General features: G+C 33.7%; 1 protein-coding gene across 1 annotated transcript; it reads left to right on the top strand.

Annotated features, from left to right (window-relative positions):
• The first annotated feature begins 7,964 nt into the window (after positions 1–7,964).
• LOC149540883 (aldehyde dehydrogenase 1-like) lies at positions 7,965–12,446 on the top strand. Its single transcript, XM_089799750.1, has 10 exons — positions 7,965–8,139; positions 8,434–8,576; positions 8,672–8,825; positions 9,085–9,314; positions 9,931–10,020; positions 10,668–10,841; positions 10,953–11,090; positions 11,609–11,746; positions 11,839–11,900; positions 12,040–12,446. Exons 1-10 carry the CDS (start codon positions 8,001–8,003, stop codon positions 12,311–12,313), a joined length of 1,542 nt encoding a protein of 513 aa, XP_089655876.1. The 5' UTR covers positions 7,965–8,000; the 3' UTR covers positions 12,314–12,446.
• Positions 12,447–20,354: the final 7,908 nt, after the last annotated feature.

Here is a 20,354-nt window from a genome sequence, read left to right as displayed (position 1 = left end):
TCTTAAAATGAAGTAGAAATTGAAGTGTTGAATTCGATGGTTCCACCTCAGCATATCTTCATAACTCTATCTTCTTCATAGGTTATACTTCATAAACTATCATCAGTAATAAAAACTTGGACAAAATTTACTTTAGGGAGTTGACTTGAAAGTTTAGAATGTTGGTGTTAAAAGAAGGGTAACAATTGGCTCTGATTGGGGATGCAAGTCATAAGCGACATAAAAAATCCAGCAATCTATGGTAGAGACCAATGTCTATCCATTGGGCAACAGAGTCATGGGAACAAAGAAAGGGGGTTTCTTGTAGAGAGAGAGAGGGAGAATAGGGGACAACACCAAAACAACCAACCAAACAACAATCGAACTGCTACACTAAACACCACCAAAAATGGAGAGCAACAATATTTACAAATGTAAATAGGTGAGAAGAACTCACCACAGGACCAAAGGCGAGGGAAAAACTTACACGAAGCCATTCACTGGCTATGAGAAAAAAGAACCCATTCTGAACAGCAAGTTGTGCTGGCATGGTGCAACCCAACACTTCCATTTGGAAAACTCGTCTTCTTAGTATTTCAGGCTGATCATGCATAGTAACCTTATCCACCAATCATCACATCCAAAGAGCCACATCTCATCATAAAATTTTGAGTTTTCTTGGTCACTTTGCAAAGAATTTTCAAGTCCTTTTCCAACATTACACTGAAATAGAGCTTGTTCAAGAATTTTCAAAGCAAGGATTATGTCATTTTCAACACACATACCCTTGGGATCAGCACACAAAAGAGCCTTTTCAGAATTCAAAACACCCTCAAGATAGAAGTGAGCCTTTTCAAACATATGGTCAATCTCAGTCTAGATAAATCCATCATCTTTTGCTGAAAGCAAGTTTGAAAACTCTTTATCTAAAGCAGAGGAATTGAAAAGGTTTATACCTGGAGTTTTCATGAGAGCAAATCCTTCTTTGTTCGCTGAGAGAAAGTGGAATTGGACTACATTTGCTAAAACTTTTAATGGTCCTTGGGACTTTTCTTGTAGCATACTTGCTTCAGCATTCTCCATGCCAAAGGGAAATAAATAGTCTTTCCCACCTAGAAGTGATTCTTGCATTTGGAAAAGAGGATTTTCTCTAACCATGACATCTTCATGGAACCCTATTGGTAGGTATAGCGGGTTAAGCTCACTCCAAGACCACTTATCATCCAGCTCTTCAAATTCTATTTTTGTCTTACTTGCTGATCCATCCATTGCTTGAAGAGAGTCTCTTTTACCCAAGCATGTGAGAAGTTCTTCCTTTTGGGAACCTTTGTTGTCACAAGTGAGTGTGATTTCCTCTAACTCATGAAGACTTCCTGACTGGGGTCTAACCTTAGGCTGCAAATCAATATTTGAACACCTCATAGGAATGTAGAAGTCCTCTTGTTGTGACCATTCTTCTTGAGAAGAAGGAAAATGAAATAAAAAGGCTTCATATTCTACCTCTCCATCACCTTGAAAGATGCCTTTCATTCCTTCCTCATGAATCTTTCATTTGTCATACTAATTTGACATGCTTTCCTGATTAATGTTGATTGCTGAAACAACATTATAAAATTCAATAGAAAAAGATTCAAAGATTGGCTGAGAGGTATCAATTGGTAAGCTTGTATTTAACTCACTTTCAGCCAGCTCTTCCTCTATAGGAGGCATACTTAGATGCTTCATAGAATCATCTGATTGGAAAATATGTTCACTATTATTCTCATTGTGTGAATAGAAGCACCCTATTATATTAGAAGAACTATTTTCTTCAGGTGTGACTTCTTAAGAATCTTCATCATCATATTCGACATGCAGGTGATATGATCCCAGTGTATGGTGAGAATTGTTTTAAGATAAAGGAGGTATTACCAAATCCTTTGCATGAAAGACTGATGTAATTTGACAATAAAAAATAGAGGTTGTTGGTTTTACTTTTTTGAAGACAAGCCTTCTCATCTTGGGTTTTGCCTTCGGATGATATTGCTATTCATATAGGCAAACTCTTTTTTGTGAAGGTTTATCACTTATATGCTCATCTTTTAATTTAAAATCTGGACCTGAGACTTTTGCAATAATGCCTTTTTGAAACCAACCAGATAAAAATAAATCATCTTCAATTTTAACAAGCTCTTTCTTGACAATTTCAAAGTCACATACCTTACTTCTTTTGAGATGAAATTGGACTTCTAGATGTAATGTTGCAATAAAGATTGACAACAGGTTATCTTGCCTGGGATGGTTAACTTGTGGAATCTTTGTCAAGGTTTGTGTGAATCAATCGACAAAGCTTCTTATCTCTTCATTTTATCCTTTCTAAATCTTGAATAGTTGGCATAATAGGTGGGCCGCATTAACTTCTGGTTTAAATCTCGCAAGAAAATTATTTTCCAGCACATGCTAACTAGTTATGCACCCATCTTCCAAATGCTGAAACCAAACAACATCACCAACAAGAGATTTAACAAATAGGTGAACATACACATGATGGGTGATCCCACAATAATGGGTTCCACTTTTTGACCAATTTTGACACTGAAATCAATATTTTTGCAACAAACGTCACGTTCAAGTGACTATATCTCCAAAACTATAAATAATTTCAAGATGACATAAACTAGTGATTTTGAGTACTTTGTTCCTACTTTGTAACCATATTTTTTAATCTAAAAAAAATTTATTTATGTCAATTTTTTTTATCTCCTCCAAAAAGTGGTACATAATAAAATTCAATATTTTAAAAAGTGACAGTCTGTTTGACACACAACTTTTTTTCTAGAAATGATAATGAAGTAATTCTTTCGGCGTTGGATTTGTAACATCAATATCCAGTGTCTGCATTTGGTTTGATTTATTTTTGTTGAATATTGTATAGTTTATGAAGTTTTGAAGTGACATGAACCATAATTCAGACATACATTCCGTTTGACACAGATAATTTGAAGTCAATTTATCATAAACCAATTTTTTTTTTTTTGAATAGAAAGGTATCTCAATAAGCTAGTGCCTCCATATTTTTCAAAAAAAATTTGACCTAATTTACTAATTTTTCCGAGGTGTCAAAGTCGGTTGATGTTCAATCGGTAATGAACCTATAATGAGTTAAACTCATATTTGAAAGTCTTAATGATTAAATTATGTAATAAAATTATAGTCGTTGGAAAGCTTGCTCCGAGCAGCACATTTTAACATTTTTATTTTACAGTAGGAGATCATTCTCTTGCAATTATGGCAGTCAAAAGAGCAAAAAAAAAGAAAAAAGAAAAAAAGTTTAAAATTTTTGTGATTTTGCATGTTCGTGCGAACATGGCATTCATGCGAACACGTTTACCATGTTCGCGTGAACATATGTTCGCGCAAACATGCAAATCATGTTTGCGCGAACATATATATCACATATTGTGGAACCTATTATTCTGGGTTCACCCACATCTTATTCCAAAACACCAAGAATCCCACAGGCTATCTTGAATGCTCGAATGTGGCTATCTGGATTTTGATCACTTCTTCCAACATACTCAGAAAAATATTTCTTTGATCCTACAAGCATGAGTGTGAAATGAGGTAGACCAAAAGGAGCAAAATGTGGATGCCATGATTGAGTTGCAACCAAGGCCATGATTATACTAGGCTTCTTTTACCCAAAAGATCAGAGTTGCCAACCTCCATCCTCGGGGAGGTAACCTTCAGATATCAAAGGAAAGAAAGCACTGAAACTTCACTTTCTTCCCCAACAGAGTCACCAAAAACTGTTAGTAAACAGTTTGTCCTTCGGATAGAAATGCAAACAATGACTCAATATGTTTTAAAAGAAGAACAAAATGCACTAACAATTGGATAGATTATCATTTTATTGATAATCTTCCTTTGAGTTGAGAGGTACAACTCCCTCATAAAAGATATTCAATGAATGTGATAATTGGTTATGTCTTTAACCTGAAGACACAAAGGGTTTTTCAGACATTCATCCATCAATATGGAATAAATGTGATTAACAAATTGCTAAACTAGAAATGAATGAAAAACTAGTAAACAACCACATGACTATCTACCATATTTTCATATTATAGAGAAAATTGAGAAAGTTGTAAGCATCTTTAGGCAAAAATGTGAATACATAACCACAAGACTACATATATCACATCTGACATAGTAATAAAGAATTGCATCTAAAAAAGAAATAAAAGGACTCAGAATCCTTCCAAATCAGAAACACTAATGTATATGACTATACAATCAAACACACTAATGTTCCTCTTTATTTCAAAAACATGATAAAACAATAATAGTACTGTTCAATCCCCTTATCATAGTTGATCTGCATAAAGAAAAACTACTTCCTCTGTTACAAAATAGAAATCTCTTCTCCCTATAGCAGTAGCTATAGAACTCCTACCTGGGAAAAGAAGAACCCTCACTACATCTGAATCTTGCAATAAATAACATTTTGGGTTGTCTTTTGGTTTCCATAACCATTTCTTGAAAAATCATGTACCACATATCTATCATATTGCCAAGGTCTACCCAACAAAATATGACAACAATCCATGGGCATAATATCACACAAAAATTCATCAAAGTAATGTCCAATTTTGAACTTTACAAGGCATTGTTCACTTACCAATATCTTATGCTGATCTTTGATCCATGATACATGATAGGGTTTGGGATGTTTCAACCTCTGCAACTACAACTTGGTAACCAAATCTTCTGATGCTAGATTTGTAGAACGTCCACTATCAATGATCACTTTGCAACATTTTTCAATCATCTTACATCTTGTCTTGAAAAGACTTCTCCTTAAAACAAGTTCCTCATCACTTCCCTTATTACATAAGGTTCTTCTCACCATCACATTTTCTCTAGCCTTGGGTCCACTTGGTGAACCCTCATCATCTCCTTGAATCAAAAAATTTCTATTACCTTGCCTACTTTCAGAGGATCTACACAAGATCTATGTCCATCTTTACCACATCTGAAATAATTACCATAAAATCCACCTCTAGAATAGGAATTACCTCTTCCTCGATAAGAATTAGTGCCTCTTCGGTAAGAATTACCACTTTTCCATTCAATCTTTCCTTTGTCATCATTCTTCCATTCAGATTTGCCTTTACCCCGCATAGAACTGTCAGATCTACCACTTTATCCATAAGATCTACCTCTACTTCTCTGGAATCTACTACCTCTACCTCTTTGTCTTTGTTCATGCTTCTTTGTCAAGATCTCCTCAGCTTTTAAGGCATATTCATATGCTTCTTCTACAATTTCCAACTTCACAAAACTTATTTCATCTTGAATTCTAGATCTCAATCCATTAATGTACCTTGCAATTTTCTCAACATCATCATCCACATGTCCAGATCTGATATCCAATCTATATAATTCATCAATATATTCTTTCATAGTCATGTTCGTTTGTTTTAAATTTTACATCTTTCTCAACAAGCTAACTTGGTAATCAGTAGGGAGGAATTTGTTCTTTACCTTGTTTACCATCTTTGGCCAAGTTCTAATCTTCTCCTTTCCTCTTCTTTGTCTATTAGTTTGCAAATGTTCCCATGACAGTGATGCATGACCTTTTAACCTAGTGACTACAATCTTCACCTTTCTATTATCAGGAGTTTTTTCATACTCAAAGAACTTCTCCATATTAGAGATCCAATCCAACACAACATTGGTATCCAATTTTTTATCATAAGGAACAACTTCTATAGCAGGCTTTGAATTTTCCCTAGGCAACACTCACAACAATATTTTCTCATCTTGATCTTCTTTGAGTTCTGGACTATGGTTTGGTGTTGTTGCTTCATCATCACTTACATCATCAAAATGCACTCCTCTCCTCTGGGCTATCTCCATAGCATCTAATCTAGCTGCAATTTGTCTCAACTAATCCAATATAGCATCATTGGCATTTCTTCTACCATAAACCATGTTTACAAATCAGGTTCCTACAAGATCGTAACCCTATGCAAGTTATAGGTCAAATCCATAGATCTGCAACCCTACAACCAAATCTAAATTAGGGTTCTACACAATCCAATTTCCACAAGGATGAACCTCAAGCTCTACTACCAACTGATGTAGGTAAAGGGATGAATAACTAGGGCCAAAGGCTCACCCAACCATCGAAACCACCCTATAAGAGTTAACACAACAGAAGCAAATACAAGGAACAAAAAACTAAGGAGGAAGAAGAGAGAAATATTTTTATTGATTCATTAAAACATCTTCATACATGCCCAATTGTAAGGCCTTTTGGGTTACGACCAGTTACAAATACATTCAAATTCAAAGATCCAACTAAAAATTCGCACTTTCAGTTCCACTCCACAATCTGCTCTCTAAAAACTTGCCTCACTCTAAGCCTAAACACTCTATATATACTTTCCAAAATGGCTTATAGATTATTCTAGAATATTACAATAGAGGAAGGTTGATCCAACAATGGTTTGGACACATCCCAAGAAAAGATCTTAACATAAATATCATGGTCGAAATAAATCCCGCAAGTCGGCTCGTAGAAATCATGTCCAAAGGCTAACACTCGGCATTCACTGGGTAACTCGGCACATGAAGAGTCACTTAGAATACACTGGGTAACTTGGCACACATTGGCAACTCAACATCAACTAAAAACTAGCACTCGACATCAACTAGAAACTAACACTCAACATTAACTGAAAACTAGGAACTTGGCATCAACTAGAAACTAGCACTCGACATCAACTAGAAACTTGCAACTTGGCAGCAACTAGAACTCAAAAACAACTGGCAAAATGAACAAAAGGTGTATGATTATAAGGAAACCCAGGGTGCTCTTGCATCACATTGCATGCATAGTTGGAGAAGAACTATCTGTCCTCATCAACGCAGAAGAAATCTCAGGCCTTGCCATGCAAACAATAAAAACCCCAAGCCAAAATTGCTCACAAATGGTCTCCAAAATTCGGAACCTACACTAACTTTGTCTAGCAGCTGTCAATCCAAAAAGATCAGGGAAGAATATCAACAAAAAGGGCAAAAAACAAACATGGACTAGGGATTGAGCCCTAGCCCAGCCGAGATCGATCGCTCCTAATCGCTTATTGGTTCATGTGTATTGGATAAATTCTGCAATTTCTTGTTGTTAAAATGAACCAAGAATGAGACAATAAAGAATATATTTTAGATATCAGTTTTTTAATTCTTGTGTGAATACTGGATCCCACAATAGCTAAAACAACTAATACTATCTTATTCCTTAGCTATATAGCATTCTCAAAATAAATCATAAACTATGATCTAAAACATTAATAAAAAATTCAAACACAATCAAATCCAATAAAAACAACTTATGATAGATAGTAAAAATCTGATATTATAAATAAAGTATAAACAATCAAATACTACATTAAAACAACATAAAAACTAATCAAAATCTGATATATCCTTTAAGAATATGGAGTATACAATATTAACGTATTATGAGACCCGTAAGAAATCCTAAACATTTACAAAATAATTTCACACTTACCCCAACTTCGTCAACGTTCCATAGCTTAATTCAAAGTCAGTGTAACGTGTTGGAGAATTCCGAGCATCAATTGGGCTTAAATGACAATTCAAGGGAACGTGTTTCCTTTGTTTGAATCAAATGACCAATCAATAGCAAGAAGTAGTATTCAATTATACTTGACAATTATTTCTTCGTATCTCAGGTAGTGCCATCTCTAATCATGCCAAAACCATGGAATCTAAAATATGGATTCCTCTTTTCAATTTGTCAATTGGATCATAATCTCATTCAAAATTTTATAGCTTAGGTGTTCTAATCTTTTCAAACGTCAAGCTTGCCTGAATTTAATATAGTTCGACCTTTCTTAATATAACTTTTTGTGCCGCTTCCATCTTTCTATATATAGATGTCCATCTGTCTTAGTTTTGCAAGCAGTGAAGCAAATTTGAGCAGAGTAGAAAGAGAGAAAGAAATAGTGTTCATGGCTTCTCCTAAAATTAATGTAGCAGAAGCAGAACCTTGGAAGTTAGTAATGGAAGATGGAGGACCCATAAAACCTCCAATTACAGTGAAATACACAAAGCTTTTTATCAATGGAGAATTTGTCGATTCAGTTTCAGGTAATCAGTTAGCTTAAGTGAATAGTTTTTGCATTAACATTTCAGATCATATTTTATGATCTATCAGTTATGAACAATTTAACATTCATTAATGTCCGTCACCCCTAAACATCACATGCTATAAAAAAATACAACACCGTAACTTTGGACAAGGTAAGTCTACTTTGACTATTTTACACTTTTGGACAAAGTAAGTCTACTTTGACTATTTTACACTTTAGTCTGAGAGCCCCGTCATTAATGTGTGATGTTTACTAACGAGAGATTAATGCCTTGTAATGAACTTATGCGCAGGAAAAACATTTGAAACATTTGATCCAAGAACAGAGGAGGTGATAACAAGTGTTTCCGAAGCTACCAAAGAAGATGTCGATTTGGCTGTCAAGGCAGCCAGGGCGGCCTTTGATCATGGCCCATGGCCTCGCTTGCCTGGCGCTGTAAGCTCACTCACTCATCATCAGGAAAGCTGGTTTTTTTAGTTAAAATCTTCTAATAAAGAATCATAATCCAATAAATGTTCTTGTGATTTCAGGAGAGGGGCCGCATACTGAACAAGTTTGCAGATCTGATTCAACAACATTCCGAACAACTTGCAATGTTGGAATCATGGGATGGAGGAAAACCTCTGGATCTTGTAAGAGTACTAGATATGTCAAAATCCATTGGTGTTCTCCGATACTATGCAGGTATAGATAACCCATTTTGGTTCTAGTTATATTGGTTTGTGCTTCACAGTTTGGTTGCAGTTGAGTCTGTTGGCAAAATGGTCAGTGCTTCTCTTGGGATTCATGACATTGTTAAACCACCTCCTGTGAATTCTATAAGTCTAGTAGTTGTATTCGACATTGAAAGATCGTTGTTTTCATGCAACAACAACCACACTTGTGACAACGTCTATCTCCTTATATTTGACCTTATTTACACACTTATTCAAATTTTTCACAGGGTATGCTGATAAAATCCATGGGCTAAGTTTGAAGATGAATGGGCCATACCAAGGATATACTTTGCAGGAGCCCATTGGGGTTTGTGGTCAGATCATACCATGGAATTTTCCACTGTGTATGCTTTTCACTAAGATTGCTCCTGCTCTGGCATGTGGATGCACAGTGATTGTGAAGCCTGCAGAGTTGACTCCCTTAACTGCACTTTACTGTGCTCATTTGTCTCTAGAGGTATATGCTCAACCTTCCTTAAGAATCTAAGTAGGGACACGGTCATCGTCCAGATAAAATGTATCTTTGATCAAAATTCAAAAGTGTTCTGTAATCGAAAACAATAAAAAAATTTGAAAAATAATCATATATTTCCAAAGATCTACATTATTTTTTTCTACTTTTGATATATTCTGTCTGGAAGATAGCCAACACCTTTAAGTAGTAGTATAACTTCCCATTTGCAGTTTATGCTGTGAAATTGCATTGACTATGTTAATTTTTCTTGATTTGATTCTGGATCTGAAGCACTGTATCAATATAAACTTAAATTCTAATATGTTAACGAAATAGATCATCTTAATCTCCTTCGTTTTCGATATGGAATCAATAATTTTAGTTTGTGGATCCTTATATCTGATATCACTCCTTTTAAATATTGCTGATAACAGCACCCATTTATGTTGGAATCTAGTTCAGAAGATTTATACTTGGCTACGTGCTCCATACAATGGATTTAGAATAGTTTTTTCATATCATTCTGATCAATCTAGTTTGAACGATTTATGCCTCAGTTATATGTTTCATAGGATGGATTCAGAATTGATTTTTAATAATATCGAGTTGATTACTATAGGTTGGAATACCTCCTGGTGTCCTTAATGTACTCCCCGGTTTTGGAGAAACTGTTGGTGCTGCCATAAGCAGTCATATGGATATTGACAAGGTAAGTATAAAAATATAAAAACCAATATTATCTTTTCAAAACATGATATGTATTTATGTCTAAGCTGGGCATTTTATCTTGTTTACTTATTTATAAACTAGTATACCTAAAAATTTAATTCAATTTTTTTTTTAAAAAAATAAGTGGAGAGGTATCTAATTTCAAGAAAGAATTAATATAAATTTAGTAAATATTGTATTCAAATGAACACAAAAATTAAGATTTAGACAATGATTTATTTCACCATGTGCAAATTTTTAAAAAATCATATTCCATATAAATCATAATAATAAGAAAATGCATATTTTTATTTTGTTTTTCTGACATGTAAATGAACGTCAATTTTTTTTCAAAATAGAAAATGTTTACATTGAAGATTGTTGCCACTGTAGAAAGCCTCTCGGCTTAATAATAGTAAATGTAGTTTACAAAGGAGCTTATCTGACTTTTCAATTTTAAAAAAAAAAGGTCTTGTCAATAAATGGAAGATTGGAAAAAGAAGTGATGTTTCACTGCATTTATTAATTAATTGAAAAAACTATATAATTAGAATAATTTAATAATTTTTTTGTTTCTTTAATATTGAAATTAATTTATATTTTTGTATTTTATACTTTTAAAATTAAAATTATATGTATTCTATACAGATTGCATTTACTGGGTCAACTCAAGTAGGAAGATGGATAATGGAAGCTGCAGCCAAAAGTAATTTGAAGGAAGTGACATTAGAACTTGGTGGGAAATCACCTTTAATTATCATGGATGACTATAATATTGATGAAGCTGTAGAAATTGCTACTATGGCTACATTCACAAGCATGGTGTGTTCCCAAAGTTTAATGTTTGCATTATTGAATGGTATAAAATAGTATTTATCAATTTGGGTTTTCAGAAAGAAAAGAAAAGAAAAAACTCTTTGGATTATGTTACAGGGACAAATATGCGTAGCAGGTACACGAGTGTTTGTTCAAGAAAATATTTATGATAAATTCGTGAAGAAAATAGGAGAAAGAGTAAAGAAGATTGTGGTAGGTGACCCATTTAAAAGAGGAGTACAACATGGCCCTCAGGTAGTCCATTATTTGACTCTTTTTTCTTCTTTGAAACATGCATAATTATTTATTATCTACATTCAAAACAAATATTTTCAGCTTTTGTTAAACAACTTTGTAAAAATTGTAATTAAAATAGCTATTGACTATATAACATTTTACATTATAAAATATTTAGTATAAAATTCTCTAGTATCAACATATATCTAAAACATGAAATCATTATGCAACTTCTTTTAAGTATATATTATTTTCTTTCCCTTCTAATGATACATTAGACAATGACGATTATAATATATATAAATGTAATCTATTCATTTACTTTTAATATGTTACTACTTGATCATAAAAACTACTTAATTCACCCATATGCAAATTCAAGGATACTGCAATTTGATATAAGAAATGGACTTTCATTATTATATACAATTTATAGAATGTGAATTACTTTTATACCAATTAAAAGTGATAAAATAATAATAGTATAATGTCTATTTATAATTATGTACTTACTTTGTAAGAAATGTTTATTGCAGATTAATAAAACTCAATTTGATAAAATATTGAAATACATTCAATATGGTAAGATAGATGGAGCCAAATTACTAATTGGTGGTCATTCCTTGGCTGAGAAAGGATTTTACATTGAACCTACAATATTTATTGATGTTGAGGTAATTCTCATATTTAATGCAATATTAGTTACTCGAGTGTGTAGTAGGTTAACTGGATTAACTATTCAACTCTTTATTATAATTTATTGCAGGATGATATGAGGATTGCTAGAGATGAAATATTTGGTCCAGTCTTATGTATTTTGAAATTCAAGTAAGGATATTTACAACTAGATTATATTCATATTTTTTCAATATCAACAAGTAAAGATCTAACTATTATTAGTAGTATTGATTTTACAATAATACAACCACTTGACATTAACTTTAACATTGACACTTCATTTTTGCAGAACTGTAGAAGAAGTAATCGAGAGAGGAAACAAGACAATCTATGGTCTTGCAGGTGGAATTTTGACTCAAAATATTAACATAGCTAATAGAGTTGCAAGATCTCTCCGTGCTGGAACTATGTGGATTAATACTTTTCTTGTGGTTGACGATGATTCTCCATTTGGAGGATACAAGATGAGCGGACTTGGAAGAGAGTATGGACCTCAGGGCCTTCAAAGTTATCTCCAAGTCAAATCTGTTATTACTCCTCTTCATGACTCTCCATGGCTCTAAGAACCACCTTCTATGTAGTTCTATATTATGTTATTTTCATGACATTTTGCATGTCTATCAACTCACAAAATAAAAATCAACCATGTATTAACATGCTTCTTAACAAGAATATATATTAGATTATAAAAAATTATCTCCATGTTTAAATTAATAGATTTCTTGATAAATTTAATTGTGGTATTATTTTTTTCAGCCTAATATTTATTGCATATTATTATTATTTTAAATGAATCTTATTTTGAAATATTATTTATTCATAGATAACTAATATGAACATGTTTGCTTCCTTGCTTAAAAGATTTATGTTGCACTATTTCTTAAAAGGGACCCCCGCCCCCCAAAAAAAAAATTTAATCACTACCTGATGGCCTCCATCGAGCCATTCATTGTTATCCCATTGACGGATTGTGTTCTTCCCTGTTTAGTGCCAAGATTTCTTCATGACTTCTGACCTATCCATACAACAAAAAATGGTTCAGTCATATATTGTGGGCTTGCATGGATCTCAGAAGAGAGTTTCATCCATTCCTTTCACAAAAGCGAAAAACTGTTATGGCTGCACTTAGAGTGAAGAATCTCAGTTGTTAGAAATAATCATCTCCATTGAACAGCTTTCAAATTCGCATCAAGATTTAGGATCTAGGCCTTTCACCCCTCCGGCTGTGCAAATCAAACAAGGAGTTATCATAATTGAATTGAAGTGTCCGTGCGAATCATAGACATGTGTTTGCCTTTGATAGATGTCTGGTATTTCACGGGCATGGAGAATGAGTTCTACAGCAGCCAGACTCTAACAAAGACCCGATTCATATTGTAAAATAATCAATGGAACGGACCGGCCTCCTTCAGCAGAAACTGATGCCAGTTGTTAGACTTGGATTAGGAGCTATCGAAATAGCAGCGCGTCAAAGACCGTAGGAAATAGATTTGATTGAGTTTGATGCGCATAATAATGATGCCGATGATAACAAGAACAACCAGAACCTTGCCGCACTAATTTCATAATCTATAGATCCATGGTTCACATTTTGGATGTGCGATGAAGGTATCTTGCAGTAGATCTATGAAACAGCATGCCATAAATACTAAAGGCACAATGTTATCAGCAAGAGTTTGGTCTCCTATCAAAGAAGCGTCTTCTTACCAATACGAGATCACTCTTTATATTTCCCTCCATGCCAGCAACAAAAAAAAGAAGGTTGGTAGTTGACACACATGGTCAACATTTTGGTTAATACTTGACTGGTTCATGAGGCCGAAGGTTTTATATTAGAAAGTTGAGACCAATACGAGAAAATGTTTCATAGTAAAGTAAAATGAGTATCTTGCCAATCTAGAACATTATAATCTGTTACTCAAGATGTCATTGAGCATGAAAGTGGCATTGCACTCTATAAATAATGTTTGGTCTATAAATCAGAATCAGAGGTGCACCTTATGGTGTGGGTATAAATACCAAAGACATAGTTGATTCTTTTGCTGAATTTGTGCCGAACCTGCAGTTGTAAAGGTGAATGCAATCAAGGTTTCCACATAAGCTTTTCTTATTGAAACAATACTGAATAATATACTAGAATGATATGAATAATATTGAATAATAATTACATTGATGTCTAAGTATCTTTATATAGTATTATTTTCCCTTTACAACAACTACTTAGGAGAATAACTTCCCACAACTATATATTGAACTGATTTTATTTATCTAATCTAAACACAAAAACTAACCTAATTAATGTAATAAACCTAACATTCCCCCCTTATTACATTAATTCAACAATCATTCTCACTTATTAGAAACTAACCTAATCAATGTAATAAGTCCAACATTCCTAACCTAATTAATGTAATAAGTCCAAGATTCCCCTCCCCCCCCCCCCTTATTACATTAATCCAATAAAATTGAAAAACCTTCACCAATATTATAAACCTTGATGAAGCTCCTTCACCAAACTTTGAAAATAGTCCGCAACTTCAAATTGCAAATCCTAATCCTGAAGTTGAGCTCTTTCACCAATCTTTGAAAGTAGTCTCCAACTTCATATTACAAATCCTAATCCTGAAGTTGAGCTTCTTCACCAATCTTTGCAAGTAGTCTACAACTTTATATTGCAAATCTTAATCTTGAAGTTGAGCTCTTTCACCAATCTTTGAAAATAGTTTGCAACTTTAGATTGCAAATCTTAATCCTGAAGTTGCCCTCATATCCCAATTTCAGATTGCAAATCTTGAAGTTGGCCTCATAAAAACATTGTTTCTACCTCTTTTACACAACAAGACATAGTTCCTCCACAATTTCACATCTCCATGGAGTGTGCCTGATGCCTCCTTTGGTGTTGCACATGTGAGATGCCTTTCCTCCAAAAGTCCACATCTCCTCCAAGTGTGTCTAATGCCTCCTCAAGTGCCATAGAAACAAACACCACTAATATGTTTCGACATCATTCCTCTGAAAGTCGACATCTCCTCCGAGTGTCTCAAATGCCATTGTTGAAATCCTGCGCCACCCCCCCCCCCCCCACTCAATAGAAGGACAATCACATAGCCAAGCCCCCTCTTTTCTTTAGGGACACAAATCTATCAATTCCCCTCTTCTCTTCAGCGAGAAATTGGCCAAGCCCCAACTTTACAGGGACACAAATAGGTGCTTCTCATGCAGTAATCATCTCTAAGCAAGAAGCTAGCTTGAGATGATAAAAATTCTCTAGCCTCCTATTTTATTCACAAAAAATAGGATTTGGTCATCCAAAATCCATTAAAAGCACTCTTCTTCCCATTGATTAACTTGGCTCTGATACCACTGTAACAGACCCAAAGAATGTGAAACTAAAAATATAACATGTTGAAACTACTGATTCAAATCATTCGGATACACATAGACTTGATACTAAAAATGATATTGAAACAATACTAAATAATATACTGGAATGATATGAATAATATTGAATAATAATTACATTGATGTCTAAGCGTCTTTATATAGTATTATTTTCCCTTACAGCAACTACTTACGGGAATAACTTCAAACAACTATATATTGAACTGATTTTATTTATCTAATCTAAACACAAAAACTAACCTAATTAATGTAATAAAACTAACATGAAAGTGATCAAAGGAGAAGTATTTGTAAATGTAGTGGAAGGCTGAGGCCGTCATGATGGCTATCCAGGGCAATATGAATCCTCCATGTCAAGTACATGCAATAACCAATTCTTGGAGAGTGATATTACCAACATGAGGTTATTACAAATATTCCAATTGCACCAAATGAGGAATATCATATTTTATTTGAAATGTCAAATAAGATAAAATGATTATGCAAGAAAATGATAAATCAATTTTTCAAGAAAGGGAAGGCATTTTTAGTTTTAAGATTTGCAACAGAGAAGGGAAGGAAGGAGATTTTATTTGTGTTGCAACTTGTTTATGGTGTAAAGGTATATAATCATATGGTTATTTGCTTGTATATTTTGAAATGAGGGGAATTTTACTCTTAGATCCTTTGGTTTGAGTGTACAAATTTCTCTAGTTGGAAAAGCTCTTGTGGTTTTTCTAATCATATCCAAAATATCATCTTTCTCTCATCTATCAAGATTATTGTGTGTCATGGAATCCTAGGGTTTTTTTGCATCATATATGTAGTATCATATCTCCACTGTATTTCTTTGTAAATGGGAAGATTGATTAGATAGCCTATGTGTTATATATTTGATTTCCTTTTAAACTTATTTAAATCAAGTTTCACATTCATATCATGTTGATGAATGGATGTTAGTATTCCTTATGTGCCTCCTAGTTAAAGGCTAATCATAAAATTAATTATTATAAATCAAAAGGAGGGAGCTATAACTTCATTTCAAAATTCAGAGAGCACTTGACAAAGCAATTGCAGGTGACTCAACTATTGGTTTCAGAATTGTCTTTCATTTTGGCCATTTCAGAGTTGTCTGTGAAGGATTTTCAAAGAAGACAAATCTATTTACTAACAAATTGTATCCCAAGTAATAGGAGTTTTAAACTTATGTCCATATAGTGCTTCAAATGGAGCCATTAGGGAATGTACTATACCCACTTGTACATTCCACACACACCACCCATGACTGCTCGATGACCACGATGGTTTCTCCTCTTGTGTAGAACCAATGCTTGGACCTCACCATGGACAAACCCTTACATATTCTCTACTAATAGGGAAAGTTAAAGCTTTTATGTTGCTTCTTGAGATTAAATGATATTTAATGCTAAATATGATTAAAAAAAAATATGATTGAAGATTCACTCAGATTTATTATTTATATCTGATAGACTATTTTACAAAAAGACAAAGGAAATTGTTTAATCTAAATTTTGCTACAAATTTGTGAAAATATAATTTTTTTTTTTTTTTTCAATTTTTGTTGTTGTTTTTCTATCATAAAAAATGGAGATCATGAAAAATTGATGTTGAAATTTTCATGAAAATCTGTTGTGTTTTGGGATTTTTGAAATTTGGTCAATGACAAATTTTGCAAGAACTTAATCATGCCCATTTTATATGAGGTTTGACTTAATGATTGTCAACTATATAATACAATGGTTTTCTAACTTTTACATGGTAGTTTGACCATTTGATATTTTTTTGTCATCCTAAAATCTACTCATCCATCAAAGATTTTTTTTGATGTTAATTGATTCACAACTAAATAAAATCTTGTCAAATTTGTTTTGTAGCAATAAATCTATATCCAATCATATAGCCTCAAATCTAAAAGCTTCATACCACAAAAAATGGTGGAAACCAAATATTTAGTAACAAATTAATTATGTTATGAGTGCATAAGTAAGAAATGAAACCCATGAGGACTAGGAATGCTACTACTAAAAATGGTGGAAACCTAATATTTAGCAAGAAATTAATTATGCTATGAGTGCATAAGTAAGAAATGGAATCTATAAGGACTAGGAATGCTAGTAGGAATTTTTATCTTGCACATGAGTCCAATGAGGTCTCCACACAATTCATCACTAGTAGCATCATTAATAGCTCCTTCTTGAGACCAAGAGACATCATCATAGCCATAACTCCATTTTTCTTCAAACAAAGGAAATCTAAGTGTTGCAATTTATTCTCATCCCCTTAATCACTTTGTAGGGAGATATATTGTACAACATGTATATAGTTAGAACCAAAAATATGGTGTGATAATGGGGAGGCATTGCCTTAATTGCCTTGACCGACAAGTAATTGCTCATGTTTTCCCCAAAGAAAGCTTCTCATTATTGTTAGGAATTTGGCTAAGGAAGTTTGTTAGGGTTGTCACTTATGAGAATATATACCTTTTATGAAGAGGGTAAAACACAATATAAAATTTTGCATACCAAGACTTGGAAAATTGTCTAAGTACAATTCAACAAAACAATACATAGTCATCTTATTTTCTTTAGCACGGTTCACTAGAAACACTTGAGCATGTGCACTCTTATATGAAGATAGTATAGATATTGAAGAACATGTGGGTACCAATGCTTAAGTTTTGGATGTGTATAGATAGATTTATAGATAATTTACCACATACATGACTGAATAGATAGAATAGAGGTAAAGGCAAAGAGTAAAGGAATTTTTATAAGGGAAAATTTTGGTTTACTAAAACATTGAATTAAAATTTTTGGAATGACATCCTAGAGGTTAACTAGCATGTGGAAAAAGATAATTCAATAAATTTAGCTAAGTATTAAGCAACACGGTTGATAGGATGAAGTATTTTGGTATAAAGGAAGAACTTTTTGTTTAGTCTAATTTTTTTTGTATTTATCTTTGTTGTCACAAAAGCATGCACCCTTGCTTAAAGTCTTATCTAAAGGAAACCTTGTGAAATATGGAAATAATCTCCAAGCTGTGGAACTTGAACTATGAGATTGAGTCTCCAAAGTAGGCTGACTTCCTTACTATTATGGTGCATCTAACTATTTTTTGGAAGGAAACGAGAGATAGAATGCATGAATGCAAACTACCTAACCTATTCTAAAGGGGGTGATACACCAAAATAGTTTGTAAGTCAACCTTCTCTAGACACTCAGTGTCATAGTTTAAGTCGCACAACTTGGAGATTGTTTCCATGTTTCACAAGGTTTCCTTTAGGTAAAACTTTAGGTAAGGGTGCAAGATTTTGTGACAATAGTTTTTGGCATGCCAAGTGGGACTAACATTTGAAGCATTATAAGTTCATCAGTGTCAAGAAGACAAGAATTTTAGATACATGCTAAGAAGATAGTGCTTCTCTCAGTATTTTTAGTCCTTCAAGAGGCTCATATTTAAGTACTTGGTGACTCCAACTCAATATTCTGGTTTCTAGACCAAAGTTGTTGTGGTTCATGCCCAAAGCTCATACAAGAGCATCTTCTAGAGGTAATTTTCAATAGATTGAGCTTTCATTTTCAAATCCTAGAAGAAAGAGAAGTAGATTATCTCTATCACTGGTTAGGAGTGCAACAATAACACATACACCTGCAAGATCTCTTTCCACTCCTCTTGTTGATAGATCACTACAAAGGGTGCCATCCTTTCATTTGAATAGGTCACTATTTCATAAGGCCCAACCTAGGGCACTTGCATTTTCCACCTTTAATGGTGGGAGTCCTCTCCTATTGGCTTAAAGACATGACATTCTAGTATTTTCTCTCAAAAGTATACCTGATTTTATTTGTGAAACTTCCATCTTCCCTATAGACATATTCAAGAGATTTCAAATGTATGTAATATACATGGTATTATAGAGGATGATGTTGCTGTTAGGCTTCTATCTTCATCCTTAAAAGGAAAAGCATTAGAATGGTATCGAGGTTTACCTCAAAACTCTACTACTCATTAGGATGGGTTAGGAACGAGATTTTGCAAGCATTTTGAAGATAAAAGTGATCATTTATGACTTTTAGAGCAACTGAAAACTATCAAGAGAGACCCCCATGAATATATGATTGATTTTAACTATATATTTCAAAAGACATGGGATAGAATACCTACTACACTAAAGCCTTCTCCTAGTAATGCTTTCTTACATTACCTTAGAGCCTTTAATAGTGACATAGCTACTATAGTGCAAACTATGGGAGGGGATACTTTACCAGATGCCTATGAAATCACTATAAGGGCAAAAAATATCTTAATAGAAGGAGGGAAACTAGCTCCAAGACCTCAAATGCCTTTCTTTCTAGATGTACCCAATCATCAATCAACAACCCCAATAGCCTCTACATCCTCAAATGAGACAAATAGGATTGAGGTCATGATGCAAATGTTAATGTAAATTATAGATAAAATAATTCAATAGTACCATCATTCTAACATGGGTAAGAGAGTCTAAGATCAAAGCTTAGAAACACAATCTATGATGTAGGCTATTGGTCAACAATGGAAGTGAGATGACAACCCTCAAGGGACAACAAGTACAGATTGTTAGGTCTCCTTAGCTCTTGTAGTCATATAGGCAAGCACATCAAGGATAGGCTCTATGGGCCCAAAATAAATCTTTCAATGGTATGACTTATGTAGCTCCAGATCAATCAAAAGCAATGGTTCATCAAAACAACCTAGCTGAAAAATAATAAGGATACACACATGGTTGTCCATCTAATGATCAAGGTACATTTCCTCAGGCCTTAACTGTATAGGAGATGCCAATAACTTTAGGACAACAATGCAATGCAAACCAGTCTAATGTTGGATATCAAGCTTAAGTGCAGGGGAATGCCTCTTATGCCATCTTTGGTAAAGGGTATTTTGGTTGTAGAAATCATAGGAACAATATTAATGTAGCTATGCATGCCATGGACCTAGGGATTAAAAAGGGGCAACCACACCAGTTCAAGATTAGAGTAAGGGACATAATTGCAAGAAGGAAGAAGAGCCTAAGGCTATTTATATATGAACTTAGGTTGAATCTTTAGGTTCAACCAACTATACATGACCCCACAAGGAAGAAAATCAAAGTAAGAAAATGAAGCCATCTCCTTTTTATATCTCTTTGGTGATGGGAGATAAAGTAGTTCATAATTGTAT

Source organism: Cupressus sempervirens, chromosome 9 (genome assembly GCF_028749045.1).
Source record: "Cupressus sempervirens isolate cs-2001-9-10 chromosome 9, ASM2874904v1, whole genome shotgun sequence".
In the NCBI taxonomy this organism is placed as follows: Eukaryota; Viridiplantae; Streptophyta; class Pinopsida; order Cupressales; family Cupressaceae; genus Cupressus; species Cupressus sempervirens.
The sequence above is the reverse complement of the archived record's forward strand: the minus strand, read 5'-3'. Positions and strand labels throughout refer to the sequence as shown.